Source organism: Rhamphochromis longiceps, linkage group LG11 (assembly GCF_057381845.1).
Source record: "Rhamphochromis longiceps isolate RC_006_pf linkage group LG11, R_longiceps_female_GT1.1, whole genome shotgun sequence".
NCBI classification, from domain to species: Eukaryota; Metazoa; Chordata; class Actinopteri; order Cichliformes; family Cichlidae; genus Rhamphochromis; species Rhamphochromis longiceps.
The window spans coordinates 31,140,859-31,168,611 of NC_140567.1; the positions used below are offsets into that span (position 1 = coordinate 31,140,859).

At 38.3% G+C, this 27,753-nt stretch overlaps 1 protein-coding gene across 2 annotated transcripts; it reads left to right on the top strand.

Annotated features, from left to right (window-relative positions):
• The first annotated feature begins 452 nt into the window (after window positions 1-452).
• On the top strand, window positions 453-27,500 carry bcan (brevican). 2 transcript variants are annotated; one of them, XM_085423638.1, is made up of 15 exons: window positions 453-621; window positions 9,575-9,657; window positions 12,216-12,608; window positions 14,778-14,952; window positions 15,386-15,513; window positions 16,642-16,935; window positions 17,157-18,029; window positions 18,689-19,429; window positions 20,769-21,011; window positions 22,017-22,121; window positions 22,233-22,391; window positions 23,929-24,011; window positions 24,186-24,330; window positions 24,446-24,628; window positions 26,261-27,500. In XM_085423638.1, exons 1-15 carry the CDS (start codon window positions 617-619, stop codon window positions 26,374-26,376), a joined length of 3,726 nt encoding a protein of 1,241 aa, XP_085279764.1. In that variant the 5' UTR covers window positions 453-616; the 3' UTR covers window positions 26,377-27,500. The 2 variants fall into 2 exon arrangements, with proteins under 2 accessions (XP_085279764.1, XP_085279765.1); XM_085423639.1 differs by having other exon boundaries at window positions 20,772-21,011.
• The last annotated feature ends 253 nt before the right edge of the window (window positions 27,501-27,753 follow it).

A 27,753-nucleotide genomic window follows, 5' to 3' on the forward strand; every position in this document is an offset into this window, starting at 1 on the left:
CTTTATCAAAAGGAAAGTTTTAAGTCTTAAAAGTTGAGACCACACTTTATATGTCAGGAGAACTATTTTAAACTTAGCATATATTCTGGAATTAGCAGGGAGCCAATGACGAGAAGCCAGTATTTAAGAAATATGACCTCTCTTTCTTGCACCTGGTCACACTCTCCCTGCAGCGTTTTGGATTAATTGGAGGCTTTTTAGGAAACTTTTAGGGGGGGAAAGATAACACTGAATGACAATAGTCTTATAGATGTAATGAATGCATGAACTAGTTTACCAGCATCAAATTATGGGCTATGGGGACGACCCGCTTATGATACTGATGATAAGTATCCTCATTTGTTCATTCTTTAGCAGAAGGAGGAGGAGGAGGGAGTTCTTGGGCTTTTAAAAGTGCTCACATCCCAGTTTCTCCTCTCTCCACCTCCTCTCATTTTGGTGGCGGGGAAGGACGGGAGTGAAAATCTCTACTTCTCATCTGCAGTCGCTTCAGCAGTGAGAGACTCCTGGAGGAATTTCGGTCGGGAAATAGATACAAACACCTGCACCTGTGCCGAGGCTTCTTCGAGAAGAGACGCCGATTAATTTCTGCAAAACCAAGCCGAGAAGTCTAAACATGAAGTAAGTCCTTTATATCTGTTTTGCGAATTTCATTAGTGTAAAACGCGCTTTTAGGTTTTTGACTTCTTTTTGTGCCGTGTTTGATATTTGTTTAAGCCTCTGACCTTGCTACGCATGCATTTTATTTCGAAACACCGTTTGCATTTCTATGGAACGAATTTTTGGGATCGTTACACTTGAAATGCCGAACAATGAGTGATACAGCTTGGTAATACAAAGTAGTGCGCTAACAGCATCACTTAACAACCTCAGCATCACAACGTTACCCCAGAGATGTTTAGTGATAGCATGTGCAGAGCTAGATGTAATAATCGGATGTTGTAAAGAAAAAAGTAGTGATAGCACAATTTAAAAATAGGCTAGAAATAGAAGGAAAAGAATCAGCACATTGTGCATCAGGCATCAAAGGTGAAATGCCCATCTTGCAGAATTACTTGTTTTCAGGGTTTTGTGTCTTATATATTTAGCCAAATTTGTTATCCTTATGTTGCACCTGGTAGATATAAATATATGTAACCTGTAAGTAAGTAAGTAAGTAAGTAAATAAATCAATTATGGCACAAAAAAAAAAGAAGAAAAAAGTATAAGCCAGTGGAAATAACTGTGCCATTAACATGCAATCAATACCTTAATAGAAATAAAGTTTTAAAAATTTATTTATTTATTGATGTATTTCCTTTTTTGTTATTTTCTCTTTGGAGAAACAGTTTCAAAGTTAATTAGTTCAGGTTTGAGATGTGTTTTCTCCTCATTTAGCTGTAAAAACGTCACATATATTCAACACAATGTACAAGTGTATGCATCAATTTTCAGTGCTGCATCAGAAATTACAAATACAAAAATACAAAATTCAGCATTTATGTAAAGTGCTGAATCTTGGGTTTACATTCACACTCAATGAGAAAAGTTTGAATTGTTACCTGGTTGTTATCCTGCAGCTCTCCACTTTTGTTTACTTATACAGGCCTTAATTTGAATATTCATATAATAATTGAAAATACCTTTCTCTATAATATAAGTCAGCTTGCACTTGTTCAGACAGCATCACTGAATGTCTTTTCTTGTCAGTCTCATATATAGGAATTCAAATAGGGTATTATTATTACTGTTCCACATGGAAAAAACTTTGATTTAAACTTGGGCAGTTAGGTGAACGTTTGCAATCGGGAAAAGAAAAGCACCAGAACTCATGCAGATCTACTGTTTATTTTAGGGGCCAATTTACATATTAACAAACTACTAAGTTCATTTTCCAAAGTCAAACCTTTTCGATAACTAAAAAATAAAAAGAAACAGTCCTTCATTTGAATTCTGTGTAACCAACAATCCTTTATACAGAATCTATTTCTCATTCCAAATTCTGAACATCTAAAGTGTACAGTATCATAATCCGTGAACTTTTTTACTTCTGTCTATTCATCTTCTATATGTGAAGCCTGATCCAGTGGTTTAAATTTAGAGGTTTCAGTAGATCAACAGAGTTCTGGAAAGACAATTTATAGCGCTGTTAAAATCCATTACATACTGATTCACATACTTACACGATCACAGACCATATTACGCACTGTTCTTAAAAACCTGTTGCAGAGAAATTAAGACCAACAATTTGATCTCTGAACATTGCAGAAACTCATCAACTTAAATTTGATATGCAGATTGCTCTGCACATATGGGAGTCACTAAGAAACTTATTCTTTTGACCTTTAAATGTAATGTTCACACATTGCCTCAAGGAAATGGCTGTTATACAAATGGAATTACTGCATCTGTACAAACCCAGCACATAATAGATTTTAGAGAATGTAACAACCCTTCCATGTTTATATAACCACTTTTATGTAAGGACCAAGGTTTGACTTGGCTAATCTGTTTGTATTGATCAGCTTTACTTTATTCTAGAATCGTAAAAGGCATTACATCTTGGTGCATATCTGATCACTTCCTTTCATTTTTTGAGTGGATATGGTAAATGTAATGTAAATGTTGCTGTTAATTTCTATTTAAGCATGTGGCGAGTGGAGTTTTCCAATAGGGTAAATTTTAACTCAATCAATTAGTTGTGGGCTCTCAGCAACAGATGATACAGCTGGCTCTCTGTGGGGGCCATAAGCAATCAGGTCATTGTGTTCACTGCCCTTTCCCATAACTTCAAAAGGTGTTGCTTCTCTAAAGCAGCAGCAAGTTTCTATCTCTTCCAAAAAGTATATAATGAAACCAGTGCTGTTGTTTTTTCTCACTTTGTCTGAGGCATAAGCCCTTAAAACTCACAGCAGATCTGCCTAATCGGCTTGTGGCACACAGACTACAACACACTCACACACACAAACTCACACAAGTCTAACGGCTGCTGTAGCTAACACCCAGAGACTTGTAGCTTATGGCTTTTGTCACTGCTTTAAAAGTTTTGCCCTCCAGCGCACAGAGTCAGCGGCTAACAGCTAACAAGACATGACTGCTGCCTGAGGCTGCCTGGTGAGCTGTTCCAAATCATTCCTGTGAACTTAACATCTCTCTCAGCACTCAGTCATGCTGTATGGAGCCTCTTTCTTCTTTTCTGCCTCCCCTATTCTCTTTGAGGTTTTTCTTGCTTCCAGCCCTCCCTGGCTGCTCCTTGCTTCCTGTCAGATTGTGTCTATTCGGGGTGGGAGGTGGGGGTGTTCAGGTTGCCCCTGGAGATGGGCAGGCTGATCCATTCTAGGTGGTGTGATGTGGGACTGGTGGGATGGGGTAGTGAGGATCTGCCGAGGGGCGACAGGAGTTTACTGTGGGGGTCCTTTCTTAGAGAAAATGGAGGGGTACAGTGGAGGTCAGGTTTGACCAATGATGGGCTGGCAAGTAGTTTTTGAATCCATTCTTAAATCTGAATGACAGCAGCAAAAAGAGGCAGTTTTAGACTGTGTGGTGAAAGGCTTTCGGTGCTACTGAGTTCCTTTGCATTTATTATTTTCGAATCCTTTAATAAAAGTACTTATAAATTCTGTTTAAACTTCTTCTTTTTTCATAATTAATTTCTGATGTCGGTTAGCATAAATATATATATATGAAAATACTTTTTTAAAAAAGTGACAGTAACTTTAAACTGTACACAAACTGTGAACAGGTTATCATAAGTTCAGCAGTAACTTACTGGAGGCTAGATAGCAGTAAGATACTGTAAAAAAAATGTTAACACGTTTTTAATATGTTTTTATTTTTAATACAATTCTTGCAAATGAAATTACAGTACAATGAAAAAAATTTAAAGCGACTTTATTGTAAATGCTATTACAATAGGATGTTTTTGCTGTAAAAATACAGTAGTAAAATATAGATTTTACAGTAGTAAAATAGACATTATATAGATACATGAAATAACAACCTCTAAGTTGATTTTGATTGTATTACAACTCAAGGTCCTAGTGTCTTTCAGAAGTGTAGCTTCTTCTACTGGTCACTAAAGCACACATACCACAGCTTTAATATGATTCAGTAAGAGAAAAAATTGTTTGATCTTCACTATTGTGTAAATTCTTCTTACAGCTTTGATGCTAACTAACATAAGTAGATTTGCATGTTCCTTACTGTAAATAAAAGAGCTAAGGAAAGCTAAATCCATCCATCCCCTTTGTACTGCCAGTAAAGATCTGGGTCACCGGGGCAGCAGTCCAAGCACAGAAGCCCAGACCGCTCTCTCCTCAGCCAACTCCTCCAGTTCTTTTCGGGAAATACAAACTCTTTCTCCAAAGTGAAAACGATCTGTAAGGGTGAGACTAAGACACCTTTTGGAAGCTAATTTTTACCCCTCGTATTCATAATCTTATCAGGCTGGAGCACTGATGAACTTAAGAGCATCACATAATTTACAAATATCTGAGGCAGTATTCTAAGACCTAACACTCAAAAAAACTCCAAAAAGTGAAAAAGTGTGAAATAATTCTAAAAACTGTAAACTTAGCACTGCTGTCATAAACCTTTAGTGTGTCAAGCTTAGTGTAATTCTAAAGGTAGATTTTCCTTGAAATTCACAATGACAGAACTCCAATGTCTTCTTTTTTGCAAACACTTAACTGTGGTTGATGCTCTAAAGATGCAGTAATGCAGTCAACCCGTTTACAGAAATGTCAGCATGTGTGCTGCACTTAGCTTTCTGCTGGAGCATCAGCCCTCTCATCACATCCTGGGTAAAGTGACAAATGGGCCAAACTCTCACAAAGCTGGTGCAGTCCTTAAGAATGTAGTTCACCCCCTCTACCTCCCTTCCAGCCTCAAATGACCTTTCCTGGCATACTTAGCGGTCAAACATCCTCTCTCTTGGCCCTCACTGCATTTCCCTTAAGGTGAAGTCACTGACTATTCAGTCACTTGTGATGCCTGACTTTGCACTTCTGTTGTTGACCAGAATGCATCCATTGCCTGGCAAAAAAGAGCTCTCTCTCTTGTTATTTCTCCTTCACTCTGTGTGTCTCTATAAACTTCATGCCCTGTGGAAATGTGGTCATGGTGGGAGGCTACGCCCACAGAGGAGCTGAATTATCAAGTGAGGGAGACAGATAGCTGATAGTTTGCAGAAAGTTTCACATCAGTGTGACCTGAAGATGAATAAAATGAGCATGGAAGATGCAATTACTGTCTTATTTACTCAAGCTTGTTCAACTATTATAGAAGTTATTAATGTTAGAATTTGAAATGATCTTAATAAAATATCTCTTTGTGTGAATACTTATGTGTAAGAACTTCTTCTTCTTCTTCTTTTGTTTTTACAATATTTTCATATTTGTATGCTGCTTTTTATTCATTGATACTCTATGTGAGACATCTAAATCTCTCGCGTCTCAGATTTTATCAGCAAGTCAAGCTAGCTGGTGTTGTGCTCATTTAATAAATCCTAGTTTTGTAGATGAGATGTTGACATCCCAGTTATATTAAAAAAAAAAAAAAACAGCAACCAGTAAGATTGTGGGTGAAATTGGAAATGCATTTGCTTTTGACAGCCTTAAGGTGTCATGCAAAGTGTTCTGCTTTTGGTTACTTTGCTCATCAAATGTGGGAACTCTTTAACAGTAACACTTAGTAATATTACATATGCAAAATTCCCATTGATAGAATTGAGTTCTATCTATTTGGCCAGGAGATATTGAAGTCAGCCAGTCAAATAAGCTAATTGACTAAAAGGTGTCAGACATCAGACATCAGCATTTCATTTGTGCAACTATGTTTAAACTTTTTAAGATTATAGCTGGTAATCAAGCAGACAATCAGTCCACATATTTATTTTTTGTAAAAAGTGCAATAGTTGGTGCAATAGAATAGACAGAACTGAGTATCGTGCTTCGTAATTGGCATCGACACTGAAGCCAGCCCAGGCTTCAATGCTGATGCCAGCGACAGATGGGATTTCTTGAGGAGCAGCTGTTGGAGACCCTCTTTTATAGTGATGATGTACGCTAAACAAAAGCAGGGGAAGGGACCGTGTAAATTCTGTGGTAAAATATTAAGTTGCATAAAATAAAAATACTCATGTAAAATCAAACTTGTTTGAATTGTCTAAATTACATTTATTTATTTTGTTACCCACACCTTTTTATGTGCTGAGCTGTACTTTGGTAATCTTTATGTAACATGTAAATGTTTCTCAAGGGCACTCTTTCTCATATGACAAATTTTTAGTGAATTTCACTTTTCTTTTCTTTAGCCCGTTCCCATTTAAGTTTAGTGGATATCGGTACCTGTCAGTCTAAATCTCTGTTCGGTTAAATTGATTTGAACGGCCAGCTTTATCCCATGTGGCATTTCTCCCTTCAAAGCCTTCAAAGCCTTCATATTTGTCCATTATAAGAGCCTTTGAGCGATTATTTATTAATCCTGTTTTGATTAGAAGTCTGTCTCTGCTGAGACTATAAAACAAACTTCAGTTTCTCTCGTCATCACGTGTTTAATACTCCTTTCAGTCAAAAGGAAACGTTCACTGACACAACTGTCTGATTCCAGAGTTGCACATTCATCTTCAGCTAAGGCAGACAGACAGTCCACCTTCTTCTCCTCTCCACAGGCAACTTGTAAAAAGAGCTTGCATAAAAGATCTAAGAGTCTGAATGAACCATTTACTCTCATTCAGCCTCATTTATTTCCTCCTGTTGAACCTCTCGTTAATGCAGACCCACCGGCGAAGTGTTGTCAGGTTTTGTCCCCTGTGGGAAGGAGTGACCTGCTCGGTTTTTGCTTGGTTGTGGTTGAATCATCTGGCCAATAATCTGCCATCTGTTGATAATTCTAACTAAAAAAAAAAGAAAAAAGAGATAGAAGAGGTTTTGAATTTAATTGTTGCTTTTTATTCTCAACGTAGCTTTAGAAATAAATTACAAACTCATGAAGGTTTTTCTTTACTAAAAAACAGATTATAAGACTATTTTAAGTCCTAAGGCCACAAGCTGTTACAGTAGAAATTAAAGTATAATCAATAACTGACTGAGTTTTGGTCTTAACTTGCATGACGAGTTCTTGAGGAAAGAATGTAATATTATAGCTCGGCAGCCTGTCTGCAACTCTTCGTAATATAAAGGCCTTTTCCTCTTGGATAAAAGCCTTTCACACTTTGTTTGTTAGTTGCCATTGTGAAGAAAAAGCAGATAGGAGATAACATAAAATGGTGTAACATACCCTTAGGACTACCAAAAAATACAACAAAGGAAAACAGGACACCAAAAGCAAAAGACAATATGCTCAGGGTAACACAGGTGCTAATAATGGTAACTCTAGTTAAGTTGGAGGTTGGGTTTCAGTCTGACCCTCCGGGGAGTTTTCTAGAAATCAGAATTCAGCTCACACTCCACAGCTCCTGAAGTCTGACTCACAGCAGCCACAAAGCTCCAAGGACACACAGGCAGTCCTTCTCTCTGTCTCCTACACACACTCAGACTCACACACACTCAGACTCACACACAAAAGCGAAAACACCCGGGTATGTTTGAAAAGCTAGCTTTATGGGAACATTCATTCACATAATACATTGCATAGCCCCTTAAAATAACCTTAACTATCACACCTAACAGTCTAACCGTGACTTGAAAAAAAGTCTGTTAAAAATTGATCCTAACTTTAACCCTAAAACCAAGTTTTAACTCTCAAACAGGCCTCGAAAGGGTTGTGAGAAGGTTGCCATTGTAATTGTAATTTGAAGACTAAACTCACATCAAGCTCAAACTAAGAATAAGAATGATAATTGTACACACACACACCCACACATACAAGTTCAAAATATTTACCCAATATAACTAAAAATTAGTAACACAAACAACAGTGCTGATGAAAATATTTGATTGTGACAGCCGGTCACGAACAAACTTGTTCATAATTAATTTATATAAAAATTTAATCTGCACAACTACTTGTTTTAATATTATTTATCATGACTCAAGGTTGTGTTTTTTTTCTCAGAACACCTGGGTGTAGTTTCCCATGAATATCATGAGCTAAATAATAAATAAATTTGTTCTGTTTTTCTGTATTTTCTGATTCTATCCACAAATAGCATGATTCTTTTTCCCACATAGTCAATAGAAAATGTAGTCAGAAATTGTAAATAATGGTTGAAGCATTTCACTAAATGCATGGCTAACAGCTGAAAATCATTTTCTTAGAGTAAACAAATAAAACTATTAGTTATAAACACAATGAATCTGGCTAGCTAAAGTAATGAAAAAAAGCTGGAAATCATTAACTAAAAGTCAGTAAGGTGAAACAGCTGAAGCTGTTCTATCTCAGTGAATCATTATTCTTGGAGAATGCATCACTGAAGTATGCAGGCCCAGTCTTAGCCTCTCGTGGCTTTTAGTTTATTCTTGAAGGTGTTATTTTAATAATATTATAAAAAGTCCTTTGTGTTTCCTATCTGCAGTGTTCTAAATTGTATCTTTTGTGGTTGTATCAGCATTACTTTTGATGGCTACGCTCATCATTCTCTCATTTTTTCCTGCAAAGATGCTCATGTTATCCGCTCACTGGCTTTATTAGACAGTTTAAACATGATATGAAAGCAGGTGTCACTACCTGTCTGCTTTGAGTTTGATGAATCTCTCAAATCAGTGCGTGTCTTTTTTATTCTCTCCTTAGTGAGACACTCATATTTGCAGATACTTGCTGTCAGGTGTTGTGGAACAGCAGCTGCAGCTGTCTACAATGTCATGAACCAAGAATGCTTAAAAAAGGATAAAAGTAGTGCACTCTAAAAAGTTGCCTTCAAGTTTTTCAGTGAGGCTGCATTATTGGCACAAGAAGTCAAGTTCACACTGTTTTGTAGTTCTTTAAAAGCTGCATTTCAGCGGCTGACATCAAAAGTGTTTGACCCTTTCAAAAACGGGTGACTGCAGTTGTCATTTTTAGTAACAAATAAAAACCTAACAACAAACAAAATAGAAACAAGAAAGAAAACTGAAAAAGTGTCAATGTTAAAAAAAAAAAGGCTTTTCATCGGCTTGTGAAATTGAAGTTACCAAAGACATGCAAGCACCTAAGTAGCTCTGAATGTTACATCATCCAGAGAGAAGAGTTATCTGTTTTTACTGTTGTTGTTGGGAAGCCTCAGTGATGTATTTTAGCAGGTTTTGGACAAAAATTGAGAAACAAATGATAACATGTAAAGCATTAGATTAATTCACAATATTGTAACACAAAAAATATGTTTTATTTGTTTTTATTAAGAAAAATAATGACAATAATCCTTCCTGTGACAGAACCTTTGCTTCTTTTGCACTTCAACTCATCATTTATTTTTTTTAATTTAATTAGAATTTTTTCTTTGTTTGTTTGATGAAAAGGGATTTAAATTTAATGCACTGGGTACTATAACTGAAAGTGAAGATAGGGTATTAGGAAGTAGTATGCCTAAAAGACATGTTGTTCAAACTGGAGAACTCCTTGTCATATTCAGGTTCACACATTATGTCCCTCTGTCTCCTTTCTTGTCTTTTACCCACAGGCTGGATGTGCCTCTGCGTGCGCTGCTGTGCGCCATCTGTTTCTTTGTCCTGCTATCGCCCTCTACTTCCCTCCATGAGCCTGGTATGCACCTCTCCCTTTCTATCTCCGTCACTTTCACCACTGCCATCCACTACTGACATCCACAGCTTCATTAAATCACACCTGACCTCTAACATTTTAGGGCAGTAGGGTCCTCTTAAATCATTTGATGTCATCTATTGTTTTTGCTGACATGCACCCTGTGGAAGCCATGCTCAAAGGTATCTGAGTGTTCCAGCTAAAAATCAAGGTTAATTGATGCCGCTATGTAAATGTAGCTCTTTCGTTGTGTCAGCAAAAGAATAAGAAAATTAAAGAAAAAGTAATCAAATGGCTCATTTTGTATATCAACAGGCAATCCCTTAACTTTTCATCTAGTACCATCATCAGGATGAAAGCTGTAACTGTATTTAGCTAACATTAGATTTTGTTGAAACATCATTGTGTCTACGTTTAAGAGAAGTGGCTGAGCCATGTTTGTGTGTCCCTAATTTATATAATATTACTAAAACACAAATATTTACACAATTGTCATCAATGAATAGTATGTATAATAACCCAAGAAGTAGCTAATTAAAATTGACCTTTTATGCTCATTTCTAGTTTCATTTCTTTCTTATTCTTGGGCTCTTCTAGAGTAATTTTATGTGATTCACATTTCCTTCTGCGTTTTGGTGCACACCCTCGGTTCATCCACTGTCTGACAAACATGAATTAAATGTAATGTCTCCCTCTCTTTAAGTCAACTTTCCTCTGCTTTGGACACCGACACTGTTATTTAAAACCTCAGCCATGTTTCATATTTTACCCACCAGAGTTTGATTTTGAACTTACCAGTGACTGAATCACATCATTGTCCGCAAACATCACAGTCCACGGAGACTCCTGGCTGCCCACATCTGTCAGCCTGTCCATCACCATCGCAAAGAAGAAAGGGCTTGGAGACAATTTCTGATGTAATCTCGTGCTAACCTGAAATTCATCTGTCACTCCTATCACACACCTCAGCACTGTCTCACCGTCCTCATACATGTCCTGCACCAACCTCAAATACCTTTCTGTCACTTCTAACTTCCTCACACAATACCACAGTTCCCCTCTTGGCACCCAATCATATGCTTTCACTAGATACGCAAAGAAACAGCGCAGCTCCTGTCAAAGCAAACTTCACATCTGTAATGCATGAAGCCATATTACCGCTCACTGATCGTCACCTCTCTGCTTAACCTAGCTTTAACACCTCTGTCACATATCTTCATGATATGGCTCATCAACTTTATCCCATCTGTAGTTATTACAGCGCTGTACATCACCCCTGTCCTTGAAAATCGGTACCAGTTCACTTCTCCACTCCTCAGGCATCCTCTCACTCTCCAAATTTGTGTTCAGAAATCTGGTTTAAAAGTCCACTACGCTCTCTCCAAGACATCTCCACACCACCACAGGCATATCCTCTGGACAAATCACATTCCTAGTTCCAACCTCTCCAAAGCTGCCCTCACTTGCTTTGTAGGAACCGTTTTTTCCATCTGCCTTATTCTCTCTCTCATTTTCATTCCTCAGTTCCTCAAACGACTCCTTCAACACTCTCAATACACTCTCTTCACTTGTTAGTATGTTACCACCTATATCTTTAATCATCCTAACCTCCGGCACATCCTTTCAAGTTCAGTCTTTCTATCTAGCCAAATGCTGCAAGTCTCTTTCTCCTTCCTTAGTCTCCAGCTTCACATACAAATCACTATAAGCCTTTTTCATTTTTTTACCACCTCTCTATTTGCTGTAAACCACAGCCTCAAATTACTCCTTCACTATCCTACTTTTTCTTTGCCAAAATCTTCCATTCAATGCTTATCTGTACTTTCTCATTCCATCACCAAGTCTCCTTATCCACTTTCCTTTGTCCATAGGATATACAAAACACCATCTTGGCAGCTTCCTTCATCATGCATCTGGTAACTCTACCATATCGCCCAATTTCTTCCTCCTTGAATTCCCTGCAACATTCTTCCTTCTTCAACTTCCACCATTTCATCCTTGGATCTACCTTCACTCACTACCTCTTCTTCCCGTCCAAGGTCACCCTACGCCTAGTTACATTTCCCCCCGAATCCACCTTGAAATACGTGTTCACTACAGCCACATCACTGCTCTCTACTGCTTCAGTGGTAGATAATGCAAATATGGTGGTAGTGAAGGTGAATGAGTGCCTGGGGTCAGCCGGTGCATAAAAGAGGTGAAGAAGAGAGTGTGTCAAGGGTGATATGTGACAGAAGGATAGCAGCAAGTGTGAAAAAGGACAGTTTAGAAGGTGGCAGTGAGACCTACACTATGATGCCTAGTTTGGATATGGTAGCAAAAAGACAGGAGGTAAAACTAAAGGTAGCAGAGTTGTACAGTGACCAGATATGAATGTATATAAGGGGCATCTCAGGTTGAGCATTTTAGAGAGAAAGTTAGAAAGGCATGGTTGTGAGGGTTTGGATATGTACTTAACACACAAACATGACAGTGGTCTTGACCTTCTCATCTGATTCTTATAAAAAATTAGAGTGCATTACAAAAGGTCGCTTGTTACTTTAAAGCTTGCCTCTTCTCAGATGATTCGAAGCTTCTCCATGTAACCATCCCAGCCACCCAACCTGTGTTTGCGGTGCTCGGTGGCTCTCTGACTTTACCCTGCCTGGTGTCTCTGGCACACCCGCCGCCATCCCCCTCTACCAATGGTCGCCACGCTGTGCTGTCTGTCCCCCGGATTAAATGGAGTATCCTGAATCATGGCATGGAGACAGAGATCCTGGTGGCCCGTGGTGACAGAGTGAGGGTCAGTGAGGCCTACAAGGAACGGGCCTCTCTGTTCAACTATGCCTACTCCCCCGCTGACCTCACCCTGCGTCTTGAGAGCGTGAGGCAGAACGACACTGGTTTTTACCGCTGTGAGGTGCAGCAAGGTCTCGAGGATGCTAATGATGTTGTGCAGGTCAAGGTCAAAGGTGAGACATATATATATATATATTTTTTATCAGACTGTCAGTCAACAACATAATATAATGTGGTCAATAAATGAACATACTAAGAATTTCCCTTTTAAAATTAAGCTACACTTAAATTGTTTATGAATTAATGGCCATGGACCAAATACTATGAACATGTGCAGTGAGTTCGGAATCATTTTAGAAACTTTACTCTTAGCTGCTTTCACACAGTGAATAACACGCAAATGTAATTTCTATCAATGATAGTCGTGAATCTATTAGAAACTGACTTATTTATACATCTGATGGTCAAGGTTTTGCTACTTGAGATTTAAAACATCTGTTTTTATCTGTTTAGCTGTGAAATGTTCCTACTGTTAACAGTATAATGATAGATACTACACAGATATACCTCCAGCATCACTTGTCCATGAATGTTGTTTTCTGGGCTAAATCTGGTCTTTAGTCTGAAACACTACAGGGAATGATTGAATTCAACATAATTCCAATCATTTAAGGCTAGAATCAGGTTAACTTTGGTTCAGAGGTGAAAGTTTAGCAGATTTGGAGTTTATATCTAGCTGTTATCAAGAAATCTGTGCACTGGGAGTTTATTTAACAGGCCTGTAGTGGAGTTTGACTTTATGTAAAGAGATGTTTTCAGCGACCTGAAAGTTTTTCACCTTCCCTTTTCAAATAAATATCAACATTCTTTTAGATGAATGGCAAAATCTCCTTCAATGTCTTTTTAGTGCATTTTGCTGTGCGTGATGCTTTTCAAAGCACAACTTTTTTACACAGACAAAAAAGCAATGCGTGCCACCTTTCGTACTAAAATAAACAGAGCGAACCACATCATGTAGTTATTCCACAAGCAATAATGTCACAATGACTTAGTAAAATAGTGAAATGGCCTTGCCCAGGTATGAGTGAGTCGGTGGTGTAAGTCAGGTGTGTCTTGACTCCGAGTCAAAGAAAAGTGTCCCAGTCAATACGATGAAAAGGAATAAGGTCAACCGTTCCCTAAAGAACAAAAGAAAAGCTGCTGTTTCTCTCCTGTTTCTGTATCAATAGTATGCACAGTTTCAGCATGTGTGATGAATGACTTTGCCCTCTCAAAGCAATACAATATGGATATTCTGACCACAGTAATTTGTGAGCTAATATATCAGGCTCTGAATGCTGGTTTCACGAAGTTTGCATTAAATAATGACAAGAATTCCATTGTATTGCTCACTAAGGTCACAATAAGGTTGGGCTGTTGGGATGTAAATTTAAGGAAATAAACCAACTTCTTCTTGTAGTTAACAGAAGAAAGGAATTCATTTCAGATTCCATTTAATTAATTTAAAGGGGACATGAAACACTACACATATAAAGGCTAATATACACCACTGAGCCCTGCTCTCAAAAACCGACATAGATGTAATGCCGGATTAAAGCTGGAAAAGTCCTTGAAGCCAAAGTTTACTGCTGTCTTCTGTCAGTAGGGGACGTGACGTCATGTGGTTGAATGGTTGGCTGCGGCTAATAGACTTACATTAGTCCTTGTTTTCCACTGAGGTATTGATTCTATCACTATTTAGCTTAAACTAAGTCTGTTAGCCGCAACCAACCAAACACATGATGTCATGACACACTCACAGACACAAGATGGTCGTAAACATGTTTTTAAAGCACTTATTTCTTAAATCCAGCTTCACAGACAATGTTACACCTATGTCTGTTTTTCAAGAGCAGGCTCAATGGTGTATATTAGCCTTTATATGTATAGCGTTTCATGTCCCCTTCTAATATACAAGACGAATCCCAATCACGGTGAATACAACATGCAGCCCATCTTTTGTTTAAGTGGTGACATTCTCAGCATGTAGCCAAGCAGCATATGCTCAGCTGAAGCCAATTAAGCTTAAAAATACTTGTGTTTTGGAACAGCCACCGATGGAGTAATGAAACCATTACAGGAATCTTAAAGCTAAGTCAAAAGATTAAACTGCAAAGTGCATTCTATCGCAGTTAGTTAAGTTATTTTTTTTTATAATTTTATGATTTGATTTTATCATGTTGATAATGTGCTCTGCAATAATGTACTTTTCTTTGTGATATCTGTTTATGTGAGTGCTTGTTTAGTACTACATGTTTTACAAGATCTGCACAGATTTCACAAAGCTTTTCTTTTTTTTGCAGGTGTGGTGTTTCACTACCGCGATGCATCCAGCCGCTACGCTTTTACCTTTGAGCAGGCTAAAGAGGCTTGTGAGGACATCGGGGCTGACATCGCTACCCCAGAGCAGCTACTTGCTTCTTATAACAGCGGATATGAGCAGTGCGATGCAGGCTGGCTCTCAGACCACTCTGTGAGGTGAGGACCTGAGAGGACAGGGCACATTACTTGGCAATGTTTGGCCTTTTAAGCATTTTATGTGAATTAATTCAAGGTTGTTTTCAGCGTACATTTGCAATCAATCCAAATCCTTTCTTCAGCTCCAAACAAACATCAGGCCTGACATTGTAGATTGACTTGTTGTTTTCTATGTAGAAAAAAGAGCATTTAGTGTAGAGGTCAGTCATTCGGGGGATGATAGTGCTCCACTCAGATAGCTAATATTTGATATGCTCTCCACATTATAACACAGAGATTGTCAAGTACCTGAGAGTCACTCATCTGATCTCAAACCAGACATTTCAGCTCTTCAAGACCTACTCACAAATGTACTTACACAAGTGCCATGTTTAGAGTGCTGCCATTAGAGAAGAAGAGGTGCTTCAGTGATGTTTGGCATTTCCATCCACAGATACCCCATTCAGATGCCAAGAGAGGGCTGTTTTGGAGACATGGATGGCTTGCCAGGAGTGAGGAACTATGGACTATTAGAGCCCGATGAGCTATATGACGTGTACTGCTATGTGGAGAATATTCATGGTAATACAACTATTAAAAACTTGTAAAATGCATTTCACAAGTTTTTAATGTTAAATGTATTTTATGATAAAACCTGTGTCTTATTTTTGTACTCTTTTTGTATATTTTGTCACCAGTTTTAATAACTGCAGATTCAGTAATATGATATGGTTCTGTGATGTGTTAAATGTGTAAAACCTGCTTGTTTCTTTCCTTTTAGCATAAAAGCGATTTCTATGATTAGTAACAATTTATTTTTAGAGGATCACTGGGGTTCTCAAAACTTTGGTAAAAACTTTTGCTAAATCTGAGCAAGCATATCGCCGCCTAGTTGCACTTAAAGCATGCCTTGAAACCCTTAATGATCAAAAATACCTTTATGGCAATTGCCCGCTTTATTAGACATAGTATGTAAAGATTAGTGGTGTGCGGATCTTCTTCCGATACCAACAATTTATGTTCTAGAATCGATTCTCATATTAAAATATTCATATTTTAGTACTTTGGGGTAAATTTGTAGTTTTTCATCAACAGGAACACAGTGAAAAGAAACTATATCATTCAGATCGTCTAAATTGGAAGGAACTACTTCTTACACCTTTCATAGTCATATGTGAAATATGGCTGTATAAATGTGTTACAGCCCCTGTCGTGCGCACTCGCAACAATAGCTGAGCGTAAACTGATTTATGTGTGGACGTATTTTACCGCCACAAACAGCCAAGACATGGTTTGCGATATATGTGGCAAGACAGTGAGGTTTTGTGGCAACACCACTGACCTCGTCAAACACCTCAGAGTAAATCATATCACAGAATATGATGAGCTTATGTTGAGTCGAACTGAATTTCTATATGATAATTCTGCATTATTAAGCAATAAGAACAAGTAGTCTGATGTCCTGTAATCATTATGAAGCTATATTATTATATTATTATTACAATTACATAATACAATTATATATTGTATTATGAAATACAATGAAGCATTAAGTTTTTGTACAGAGTATCGGTATCAGATCAGTATCGTCGATACCACCCTGGATTTTACTTGGTATCGGATCGGAAAGGAAATATAGTGGTATCGCACATCACTAGTAAAAATGTAGCAAAAGTAACATGTCAACATTATTGTTTCTCTGTTTGAAAGGTGAGGTGTTCCATGGCTCCACCCCCCAGCGTTTCACCTTTGGTGAGGCAAAGGCCTACTGTCTCAGTCATGGTGCAGAGTTGGCCACCACTGCTCAGCTTTATGCAGCTTGGAATGACGGACTAAATCACTGCAGCCCAGGGTGGCTGGCAGACGGGAGTGTGCGGTACCCCATTGTCACCCCTAGAGAGCGCTGTGGAGGTGGTGAACCTGGGGTCAGAACCGTTTACAGATACAGCAACCAGACGGGCTTTCCTGAGACCCACTCTCGACATGATGTCTACTGCTTCAGAAGTAAGAGAGCAAGTCGTGTAATTTCTATTTGAGTTTATTCTGTCCCCTCAGTGCCGGTGCTTTTGTAGGTAGTTTCATGGATAAAAGGACAGAAAAGAAATATAGCTTTATTACGTAAAATTCAACTTGGTATTTTACATTTATTGCCATGAAGATCCCAGTAAACATAAGGATATTGTGAATTCAGTTTTTTTTTTTTCAAATTATGTTTCTTTCTCCAGGTGATAATGGCCCCTACACAGATTCTCCCCAGGTTTTAGCCACTGAGCCAGAGGATATTGGCCAAGATATTGTTTTTGTAACTACGTCCTCGCAGGAGGATGTCAGCAAAAGTGAAGCAATGACAGATGGAGTTGCCCAGACTACAAATCCAATAAAGCAGGGTACTGTCGATGCTCACACAGTGACAATATCACAATTGACAGCAGACATTCCTCAGACTGCAACTCCTCTGTCTGATCACCAAGAGCACATGTCCACCAATGACACTTGGGAACTGGTAAAGAAAGCCAACTACCCTGAGTCCTATCAGCCAGCACCCGAAGAGGATCCAGACACAGATCACGAGGAGTCGTATATAATTTCATCCCCTTCTCCAAACACAGATAATGTAGTTACAGTTGGTTATTACTCCATTATACCCATAACTGATGTGGCAGATCCAGAAAGTGGAGAACCCACAGAGCATCATATTTCTATGACTGAAAATCCAGATGTGCCAGTTAGTAATGCCACATCTGGAGCTGATGAGGTGCATCAAGAGTGGGATTTACCTGTTTTGCAAAAGGACCACACTCCATATGTCCCTGAGGAAAATGCCTCAGTGACTGAGCTTGTCTATGTGAGCACCTCTTATGATGCTTCAGAACAGCCAGAAGAAGCCAGCACTGGTACTATTGAGGAGATATCAGTGGCAATGACTTCACTCCACACTGAGGTAACAGATGTTCTTGCCACTTCACCGATGCCAGCTTTTGCTTTTGATAAAAGTACAGCTGATGATTCTCCAGATGAAGAACAGGAGCATTCTGTGACAGTCGATTTGGACACCACTGCCATAACCAAAGTGGTCACTAAGTCAAACCTTGATTCAAGTAAGTGAGATTTAAATGTGAAATTTAGCCCATAAGACGGGTCGTAGTGCCGTGATTAGCACTGTGCCTTCACAGCAGGAAGGTTTGAACCCTGGCTGCAGTCATTCTCCATCTGTGTCTGGGGGTTTCTTCCCAAAAGTGTTAACTAGTGATTCTAAAACTAGCCATGGATTAGATGTGGTTAAATATGTAAAATATAGAAAAAATAGTACATGGTTAAATAAGAGCTGTAGTTTAAATTGTTTGATTAGTCATTCAGAGTAAATGGCAGTCTATTTTCATTAAGAGTTACTCTTTCTAGAGTTTCTAGAGTTCTAAAGGTTGTATATTTCATCTACTGGTAGAGATTGTGTGTGTGTATGTTGTTCTGCACACTGCTACATTATTTCTGAGCACCATTAAATGGTACTGTCAGCCCACCTGCCTGTCCACATCTGCATCCAACAAAAAGTTGCCCAAATGACCCACAGTGACATTATGTATATCTTAAACACAATTTTCTGTCTAGGCCTGTAAACGGTTTTTATATTTCCAATACCCAAAATGCTACTTTTCTTTGCTACTTTACTAGTTTTTAGCATTATACCATGCATTGTGTTTCCCCATTATCAGTCTAAATTGCTTCAGAAGTGTAGAGATTTTTTTGTTTTTGTTTGCAGGTTACGATCCTACTCAAGCCCACTCAGATGTAACGGAGTCCTCCATCCCAATTGAGCATAGCGCTGAGGAATTGAGTAGCACTTCAGGAGACGTGGCAACAGATGATCTGGCAGAGCAGAGTGGACACAACCCTCCAACTGTAATCTCAACTGCGGAGGTCATCACTTTCTCAGACGACACAGGCCTCAGCATCGACGCTCCTGTTCTAAAAAACCAACCTGTCTTATTGTTGGGATCCCCAATCTCTGCAACCTTATCTCCTCCTCCTGTTGAAGTTGAAGCCAGTTCAGAGATAATAACCTACATACCAGAAAGCAACGTTTCATCTGGGGCTGAGCCATTGGACGACATTCAGGATAAACCCGAAATGGAGGGATTAGGAGACAGCTCAGTGATTATCCTCCATACAGCCCAAAATATCACAAATATTGCACCAGAGGAGACCGATAAAGATGTCACAGAAGGACCAGGTAAATCGTCAGGAGAAAACCCAGAAAACTCAGGGGACACCAATTCAGAAGGAGTTAATGGTGATGCTGGCACGAATGCACCTCATTCAGAGATAAAAATCACTCTGATCCCTCATTTAACACTCACACCCAATTGGGAACCTGAGCTTTCTCCTGCCACACCACAGGAGTCTCGGTCTGATCGAGAATATAGCGCTGAGCCTCCTGCTGCTCCTGAGGAAACTGATGATGCTTCTAACGAGCAAGAGATCAACACCGGGACCATTAATGGTAAAGTTTAAAAGGGTCCGACACCCCTTTCTAACAAATAAATGTAGGGCGCACATGTTCCCAGTATGTGTATTGTAAGTTTTAGCTGAAGAAACCATGCAGATCATTCATAAACCCTTGTTTATAGGCCTGTACCATCCAGTTTTTGTTGTTGGGGTTTTTTTTAACATGTTTTTAGCTATAACTCCAAAAGAGCTGCTGTTTGTTACAATAACATCTCTGTCAGACACAGTAGAGCTGCAAACGGGAGTAACAGCTCCTTCAGTTGACTGTGAGTCAGTTGACATTGATGGAAATGGTAACCTTTTAATGACGAACTTTTACTTTTTAAGTGACCATTGTATGAAATCACTGTCATTCATAAGTCATGTGTGAGACATAGTATTATTATAGAAAAATGGAAAGCGGCTTCTGGGTGGTTAATTAGACCATATGTCACATTTCAGTCACAAGAAACTAAGAAAAAAATGTAGATGAGAAAACCTCTATTAGAAGAGATCAAGCAATGTTCTGCTCTGACAGTTCAGATACTGGCATTCATGTGGATGTGACTACTGCATATGCCACTCTATCTAAGCATCAATGAACCTTAGGGTCATTCGTCCTTGGTAACATCACTCTAACAGCAGGACTTTGTGCCCTATTAACCTATTAAGCAAAAACTTGCAACCTGCTTCTTGACTTCTTTTGGCATATCTTCGGCCTATCAAGGTAATGGCACACTTAAGATTTTCCATTTTCTATCAAAATAATAGTAAATCAATGAATCTTCTGTTCTTTTCAAATGTCCTCCAAATACTTGGACCCAGCTTTGCTCGTTCAGCAAAAGCACAGCATTTGACATGCTCTGGTGGCTGTAGCAGTGAAGTAACAGTGGCAAACTGCCTTAGTTTGTCTTTCATTTATGAGTTCTTGCTTTTCAGGCATATCTATTTATGGATGGAGTGCTGTGCTTGCCACCACAGCTGCAAATTTTATTGGTCCACAGATATGATTGCTGATCCAAATGAAAGAAATCAAAGAAATATTATTTTCTCATGTTTTATGTCTCTTGACACATTGGGGATACCTAATTATGCACACAACAGTGGCAAAGTAGATTGTGAATAATATGTCTCCTCTAAAGGTCTTAATTAGATACTTCACAAAAAATATTTTGTTTATCTAACAGTAACCTCTTCTACCGTCTTACATGCGTTGTACTGAAGTCTGGACATATCTGTTTCTAATAAGCCACATATTTATTTACTCACGGAGAGCTAGACAACTTACACAAACTCCAAGAAAGTTGTTGTCTGATTTTAAAATTAACTTGTGAACATGTTGTGAAATGTCTCAGCAGAACATGGATCCCATGGTAGTATGGAGGTGACCGGCACAGACGAGCCTTCAGTTAAAATATGCACATGGCGTCCTGAAGAGGAGGAGATCTCCAGCTCAGCACTGACCACAGACAACAGTGATATGACTATCATTGCTCCCACCATATACCCTGTGTATTTTGAAGGGAACGAGCAGACTGCCATGGCTGCCTCCCTGCCTGCTGCCAAAGTTTCAGCTGCAGGACAAGGAGGCTTTTCAGGTATCTGTACTCCAGAAAGAAGTGCAAATAGAAACAGCAGCTGATGCTTATCAGTGTTTTGGGAAGAGTAAGGTGTGATTAGGAAAATGCCAAATGTGGAGTTTTATTTTATACTGCACAGAGGGTTAAACTGTAGCTTCCTGCTTGCTCCCGGTACCAGGGGCACTGCGGCTCAAGACATATTGCGATATATATCGTGCATTGTGATAGAGCCCCCCAAAATATATCGATATTAGATTTTCATCAAATAGCCCAGTCCTATACTGCTGGTTTAAGACTTCAGGCTGACGCAACTCAACGGATGGATCAGTTATTAGTTTAGATTAGATTTGTTATTTACATAATTTCGTTATTTTAGTGTAAAGAACAGCCAGGTCATGTCATCACGGACTCATAAATCCCTTGAGTTGATTTTGTTGTAGTTATAGTTCAAATATTGTATTTCATGTGTAAGTCTGGAATGAAGGATGTTCTTTCTTAATGTGCAGGATCACTTCAGGGAATTAAAAATGTTAGATTGTTTTTGTTTTTTTTAAAAAAGAAACCCATTTTTAAAATGACATTAAATGACTTGCAATATTAAAATTTGACTAACAGAGTAAATACTGGAAACTAATTTGGAGAAACCATGTTTGAGGCAACAGCTCCCTCTGCTGGTGTGTCTTTGAAGGGGTTTTACATTTGAAAATCAGACAGCCTACTAGTCAATTGAGCAGTTTTATCTTTATAATCTGTTCCTTTTTTTAAGTGTATTTTGAGTTTTTAAGCAATAAGTTGTATAATTGTCAATAAAATAAGACACATATATGCAATTTTATCCCCATTAACATAGAAAACAGCTGGGAAATTAATGTTTGTATACATGGACTCTGACAATTTAATACAATGAATAAAGTATGCAGTTTTTTTTAATTTCATAAATATTAGTTTCACAGATACAGAATAATGCACACATCTGAAATATTTCTGGATCTCTGTTATAACTGTCATTTCTCATATCTACAGACTCCTGCTTGGAGAATCCCTGTTTGAATGGAGGCACTTGTGTTGACGGTGAATCGTTAAGATGCTTTTGTCTACCTGGTTATGGAGGAGACTTTTGCCAGAAAGGTATAGCACCATAAAATACAGATGTACAATCTTCCAAACATAAGCCAACCTTTCTACTTATTCAGACTTAATACATTTCTTGATATTTTTCTGTCCTTTCTTCTGTCTCAGACCTGGAGATGTGTGAGCCAGGCTGGGAGAAATTTCAAGGATATTGTTACCGTCATTTTAGCAAGCGGCAGAGCTGGGAGGCAGCTGAGCAGCACTGTCGGATGTGCGGCGGGCATCTGCTCTCTGTCATGACTCCTGAGGAGCAGGACTACATCAATGGTAAAACATGACTCAAGTGACTCATATGATTATCAAAGATTTTGTAATCAGGAAGCAAAAACATCATTTGACTGCACGAGTTAAATGTTACTTCTTGAAGCTGAAGAAACGTCAAGTATATCACACAAATAATGATGACAAAGTTTTAGATTGTCTGTATATTTTTAATGTTTGCACTGGGTAATCTTGCAAAGCTTTGAAATACTTACTTGAAAAATGCAATTCATGTCTAAGAAGCATACACTGAATTACACAACATTAAAAAATAAACCTGTCACAAAAAGTAAGAAAGTATGTATTTGGTCATTTATTTCTTTGTTGTAATAATGCTTTGTGGCAGTAAGTCCTATACAGTTGGAAAACCTGTTTATTTCCCCGCATGTGTGGGTTGAGCAGCAGAGTTGAGTATGAGGGTTGCTCCCATGAAAAACTTAATGGTACTTGTTAAGTTTAGTTACTGAAATAAGTACAAATATTTTTGTTCATTTGTTTCAAATGTCCGTAACCTAATCCCAGTGGAGAAACGTTGGTAGATGCTGGCACAGTGGTCAGTAATGCATAATATATTTTGTTCTCCACGCATAAAATCTAAAATTCATTGTAAAAAACAGTCACATTCCCAATCAAAGGACAGTATGAGTTTTGTTGTTTCTAATAGCTGAGTTCTCTTTGGGTTTTGTGCCTTGCCATGCAGAGGCAGGTGTCAAACCAGTCACTTTTCATGCTTCAACATGAGTCAAACTGTTAAAAAATGAAAAGTCATGAGTTTGTTTTAGGAACGAGACGCTGAGATTTTCTCCAGACAAGACACAACAATAACCTCTCGTGTCTTTCATCACTTGGAATTTGTTTTTCTTTCCAAGAACATGGCAGTGACTCACAGCTGCTGTTGGTATTTTGTCTTGCTAAGGGGCGATGACATCGTTATCTGACATCGCTGTGGTGGCGGCTCCTTGTGCTCGGCAGGCAGTGGGCACTGATCCTATTAACTGATACTCTTATGTAAGGATGTGAAAAGCAGCCGGCTTCCCAAAACAGCAGAGAACTTTAAAGCAGGAATGTGTACCACAAAAGATTTTTTTCTTTCATAATTTTCTCACAAAACATACTTTAATTCAAATTATTGTTGCTGACAAACAGTTTAAGTGTGAAAATATATTAGTATATTGTTTACATGCTGTGGATAAATGTTACATTGGGAACATGAAGCATTTTTTTTATCACAACAAAAAGTTGTGATGCTGTGTAAAATGCAAATAAAAACAGAATGATTTGCAAATGTCATAAAGTGCATTATTCACAGTACAACACAGAAACAGCTGGACAAACATAATTTAATTAGGTTAATTGGCAAAAGGTGATTGGATATAAGACGAGCATCTTAGAGTGGCAGTGTTTCTCAGAAGTAAAAATAGGGTTTACTAATTTGAAAAAAAAAAATGGCAACAAACAGAAAACTGTCTACAAATTGTCCTAAAAAAGTGCAATGACTTAATAAACAATATATATAATACATATATTCTTATGCTAATTTTAGAAAAATACAGAGAATATCAGTGGATTGGACTAAATGACAGAACCATTGAGGGAGATTTCCGCTGGTCAGATGGAAACCCACTGGTGAGTTTTATTAGTTTTGACCTGACATGTTTGAGATTCAGAGGATTTATCAGCTGTTTAACATGATTTTCTTACATTTGGTTTGTTTAGTCACCTGATTTATGACTGTGAGAATGAGAGCACAATCAACCAGATTACTATGTCATTTCAAATCTGCTCACTTCTCTTTGTCAGCTCTATGAAAACTGGTACAAAGGGCAGCCTGACAGCTACTTCCTGTCTGGTGAGGACTGTGCGGTGATGGTGTGGCATGATGGAGGCCGCTGGAGCGACGTGCCATGCAACTACCACTTGTCATACACCTGCAAGAAGGGCGTCAGTGAGTTCACCTCATTTTAATCTCCCCTAATTCCTTCTTTTTTAAACTCCTTTTCTAAAAAAAAAAAAGAAAAAAAAAAGAGTAAAGATCTAAGACTCAAAGTGGTTTCCAACAGCCTCCTGTGGTGAGCCCCCCCATGTTCCCCATGCCAAGGTGTTTGGGAAAAAGCGGTTGCGTTACGAGACAAACACCAAAGTGCGATACTACTGTGAAGAGGATTTTGTCCAGAAAATGAATCCTGTCATTAAATGCCTGCCAGGTGGCCAGTGGGAAGAGCCTCAAATTACCTGCATGCCAAGTAAGTCCATCATATGTCTGAGCATGATTAGTTACACCTATTACTATAAAACAGTCACGTGCTTCTGCAATGTAATATGTGACTATAATGTAAATTACATACAAAAGCACTTTTCTGATATTTTTTTTTTTACCTAAAAGCCTTACAACAGAATATCTTCAGATATCAGATCAGTGAAATATTGCTCTATTTTTAGTCCCTAAAAAATATATTTTTTCAGTCTGAGTGAACAATATAATAGAAAATCAGACATGCATGTATTGACCTCTGTAGTACAAGAAGTAACGTGACATAATGGCCAAGAGTGGGACTAAAAGAAAGTGTCTGCAGGTGTTAAGGTGTACTGAACATACCAACTTTGGGCAAGAAAGAATATCTTAGATTCAGCTGAGACTGTCCACTATGAGTAGGGATGGGTATTGATAAGATTTTCACGATTCCGATTCCATTTTCGATTCTGTTTAATGATTCGATTCTTTATCGATTCTCTTATCGATTCTTTTTAAAAAAGGAGAACACTAAGGTCGAATAGCTTAGAACTTTGTTTTATATCTTCTCTTTGAATAAGATAGAAATTTAGGAGTAACATGGCCTTACAAACCCAACAGTGAGATCTTAAGAGATCCAGCCTGTGGCTCTTCAATGGGGTGTCACAGGGTCCCCAGGAAAAAAATTGTAAATGTAAAATAATAAAATAAATATTCTTCTGTAGCAATAACAAAGTATAACATAAATTATTTTGTAGCAATTACACAAGAATATCCAGTAATGTCCCTGCCTACAATTAAACACATCCACTTACCGAAAATCGGGGGCATCTGCTGTGGCAAATGGGTGCAAGCCTTTAAGCACAAACTTAGTCACTGCTCGGTGACATTCGTCTATCCTGGCCTGAAAGGAGACGCTACCGGTAGACTGCAGCGAGAACTGCCAGCATCTGAGCCAGACTCTGTCTGTCTCTCTCATCATGGTCACCTAAATGCACAGTAATGGCAGGTTTTGTAATAAGGCAGATCGCGCTAACATAATATGCACTGTTAGTTGATTATTTACCTGCCACATTAACGGGAGAGGACGTGCAAACGTTACCGCTGCTGCTGGGTTGAGATTCACGAGTCCGGAGTGGAATTAAAAACATGACATTCATTTAAGGTCATCACGTGTTTTGTGAGCAAATGCTTTTGCATATTCGTAGTGTTTCCTCCCTTAAATGAAATATCTACTTTACAAGTATTGCAAGTTGCCCTGATGTCATCTGTTCTCGTAAAGCATAATCAAACTTTTGAGCGTTTGAGCCGCCATGTTTCCTGCCAGGTAAATGATGCTCCGCAATGTGGTGACGTCATTTGGGGTGACTGGAATTGATAAGGGAATCCTTTGCAAAAATGGCAAACAATTCCAAGGAATTGAAACAGTGGGACCGGTTCTCAACGAGAACCGGTTTTTGATACCCATCCCTAATTATGAGGCTGTAGGAGTGTCAGCTGAGTACAGGAAGCTCATTTATACAAAGATTATAGAGAGCAAACTAATCTAAAGCAGCTTACATGGAAAAAAGTCCTAAAAATATGGTAAATCAGTCTTTTAATCTCTGCAATCATTTCTTTTTTCCCTGTTTCCTTACACATTTAGCTCATTCAGAAGAAGAGGACCTAGTTACCGTACATGCTGAGCAGCGCGAGGAGGCCATGGGTACAGCCACAGAGAAAGCAGCCCCGCTCTACTGGGACATTAACTGGAATGTTTAAAGCCACCCTGCCTTATTTAAAGCAAAAATCAAACATTCCTTCTCCTGTTTTCACACTTTTCTTGTTTCTTATAAGTTAGTCCTGCCCAGTTTCTGCATTAAATTGCCCCGAATAAAACAAGTTGCTCATTTTAACATCATCTCAAGGTTACAGTTCCTGCAATAATGGACAATTCTGGAAAAGTGCTCTAATCTAAATATGCGTTTTACAGTGTTGACCAAAGCGTGTCTAAAATGTTTGTGAAATCAAGGAAAATCTGTTCATATTGTTTAAAAATGCAGTTCGATCTAGACATGCATGGAAAAAAATATGATTCCCAGAATAATTTTCCAGTGAACCTTATCAAAAGATAAAGTAGGATCCAACACGCATTTTGGATCAGTAGACGACACTTTGGTGCAACAATCATCCGCCTCCTTTTTTGAATAAATGGGTTTCTGTTTAAAAAGAAAAAAAAAAATCTATTTTTTGCTAGCGTATGTATGGAAGAAATACATTCTTACTTTTAATACAGAAGGACAACTTTTAAGCAGGTGGACAACTTTTATACAAATCAATTAGAATCAGTTAGAAGATGAGAGATCTGTTGTATAATTAGAACAATAATTGTAGATTATGGAAACAATTAGGTCTTGCGTATCTATGTATGATGATTAGCCTGTAATACCTGAAATACACCAAATCAAATGGAAACCAAGTACCAAGTAGATGATATAGAAAGATTTTTTTTGACCCAAGCTGTTAATACGATATGGGCGGCTAAGAGATCAAGGAATATTTATGAACCAGTAACTGTAGCCAGTTATGACTTAGTAACACTGTTACTGATGTAACTTACTTTCACAATCAGCCGTTCTGTAGCTGGCCTTTGTTGTGTTTTAGGTGACGATAGCAGACATTGAAATCAACCTGTTGACAATGTTGAATTCTTGAATTTGACTGCTGCTACCACACACTGTAATTTTAACATATTTGTAACAAACTGCTGTTCATGATAGTTTGATGAGTTTCTGATAGGTGTTAAATGTAGCAAAGTGTGAATTGATTGTCAGCATCAGCTGGTCTGACATTCACTAAAATCTGTTGTTCTTACAGTCTGATGGATTTCTTGTTTTTCTTTATGAGTGAAGGTTTTCTGTGAATTTTAATATTGAAAACTCCACCTGATGTGTCAAACCTAAGATAGCTCACACATATCTAACGATCAAAGAAATTCAAATGAGGTCTTAGAGTAGCTGCACTCGAGGAAGTGCTGCTATTCTGTTCTAATATAGCACAATGCTTCTTTACTGGGAGAAAGAGCATGTAACTGCTCATTAAATGGACACATTTTTTTACTTTTATAAATTGCTCTTGAAGCTGCTATAACTTTGCTGA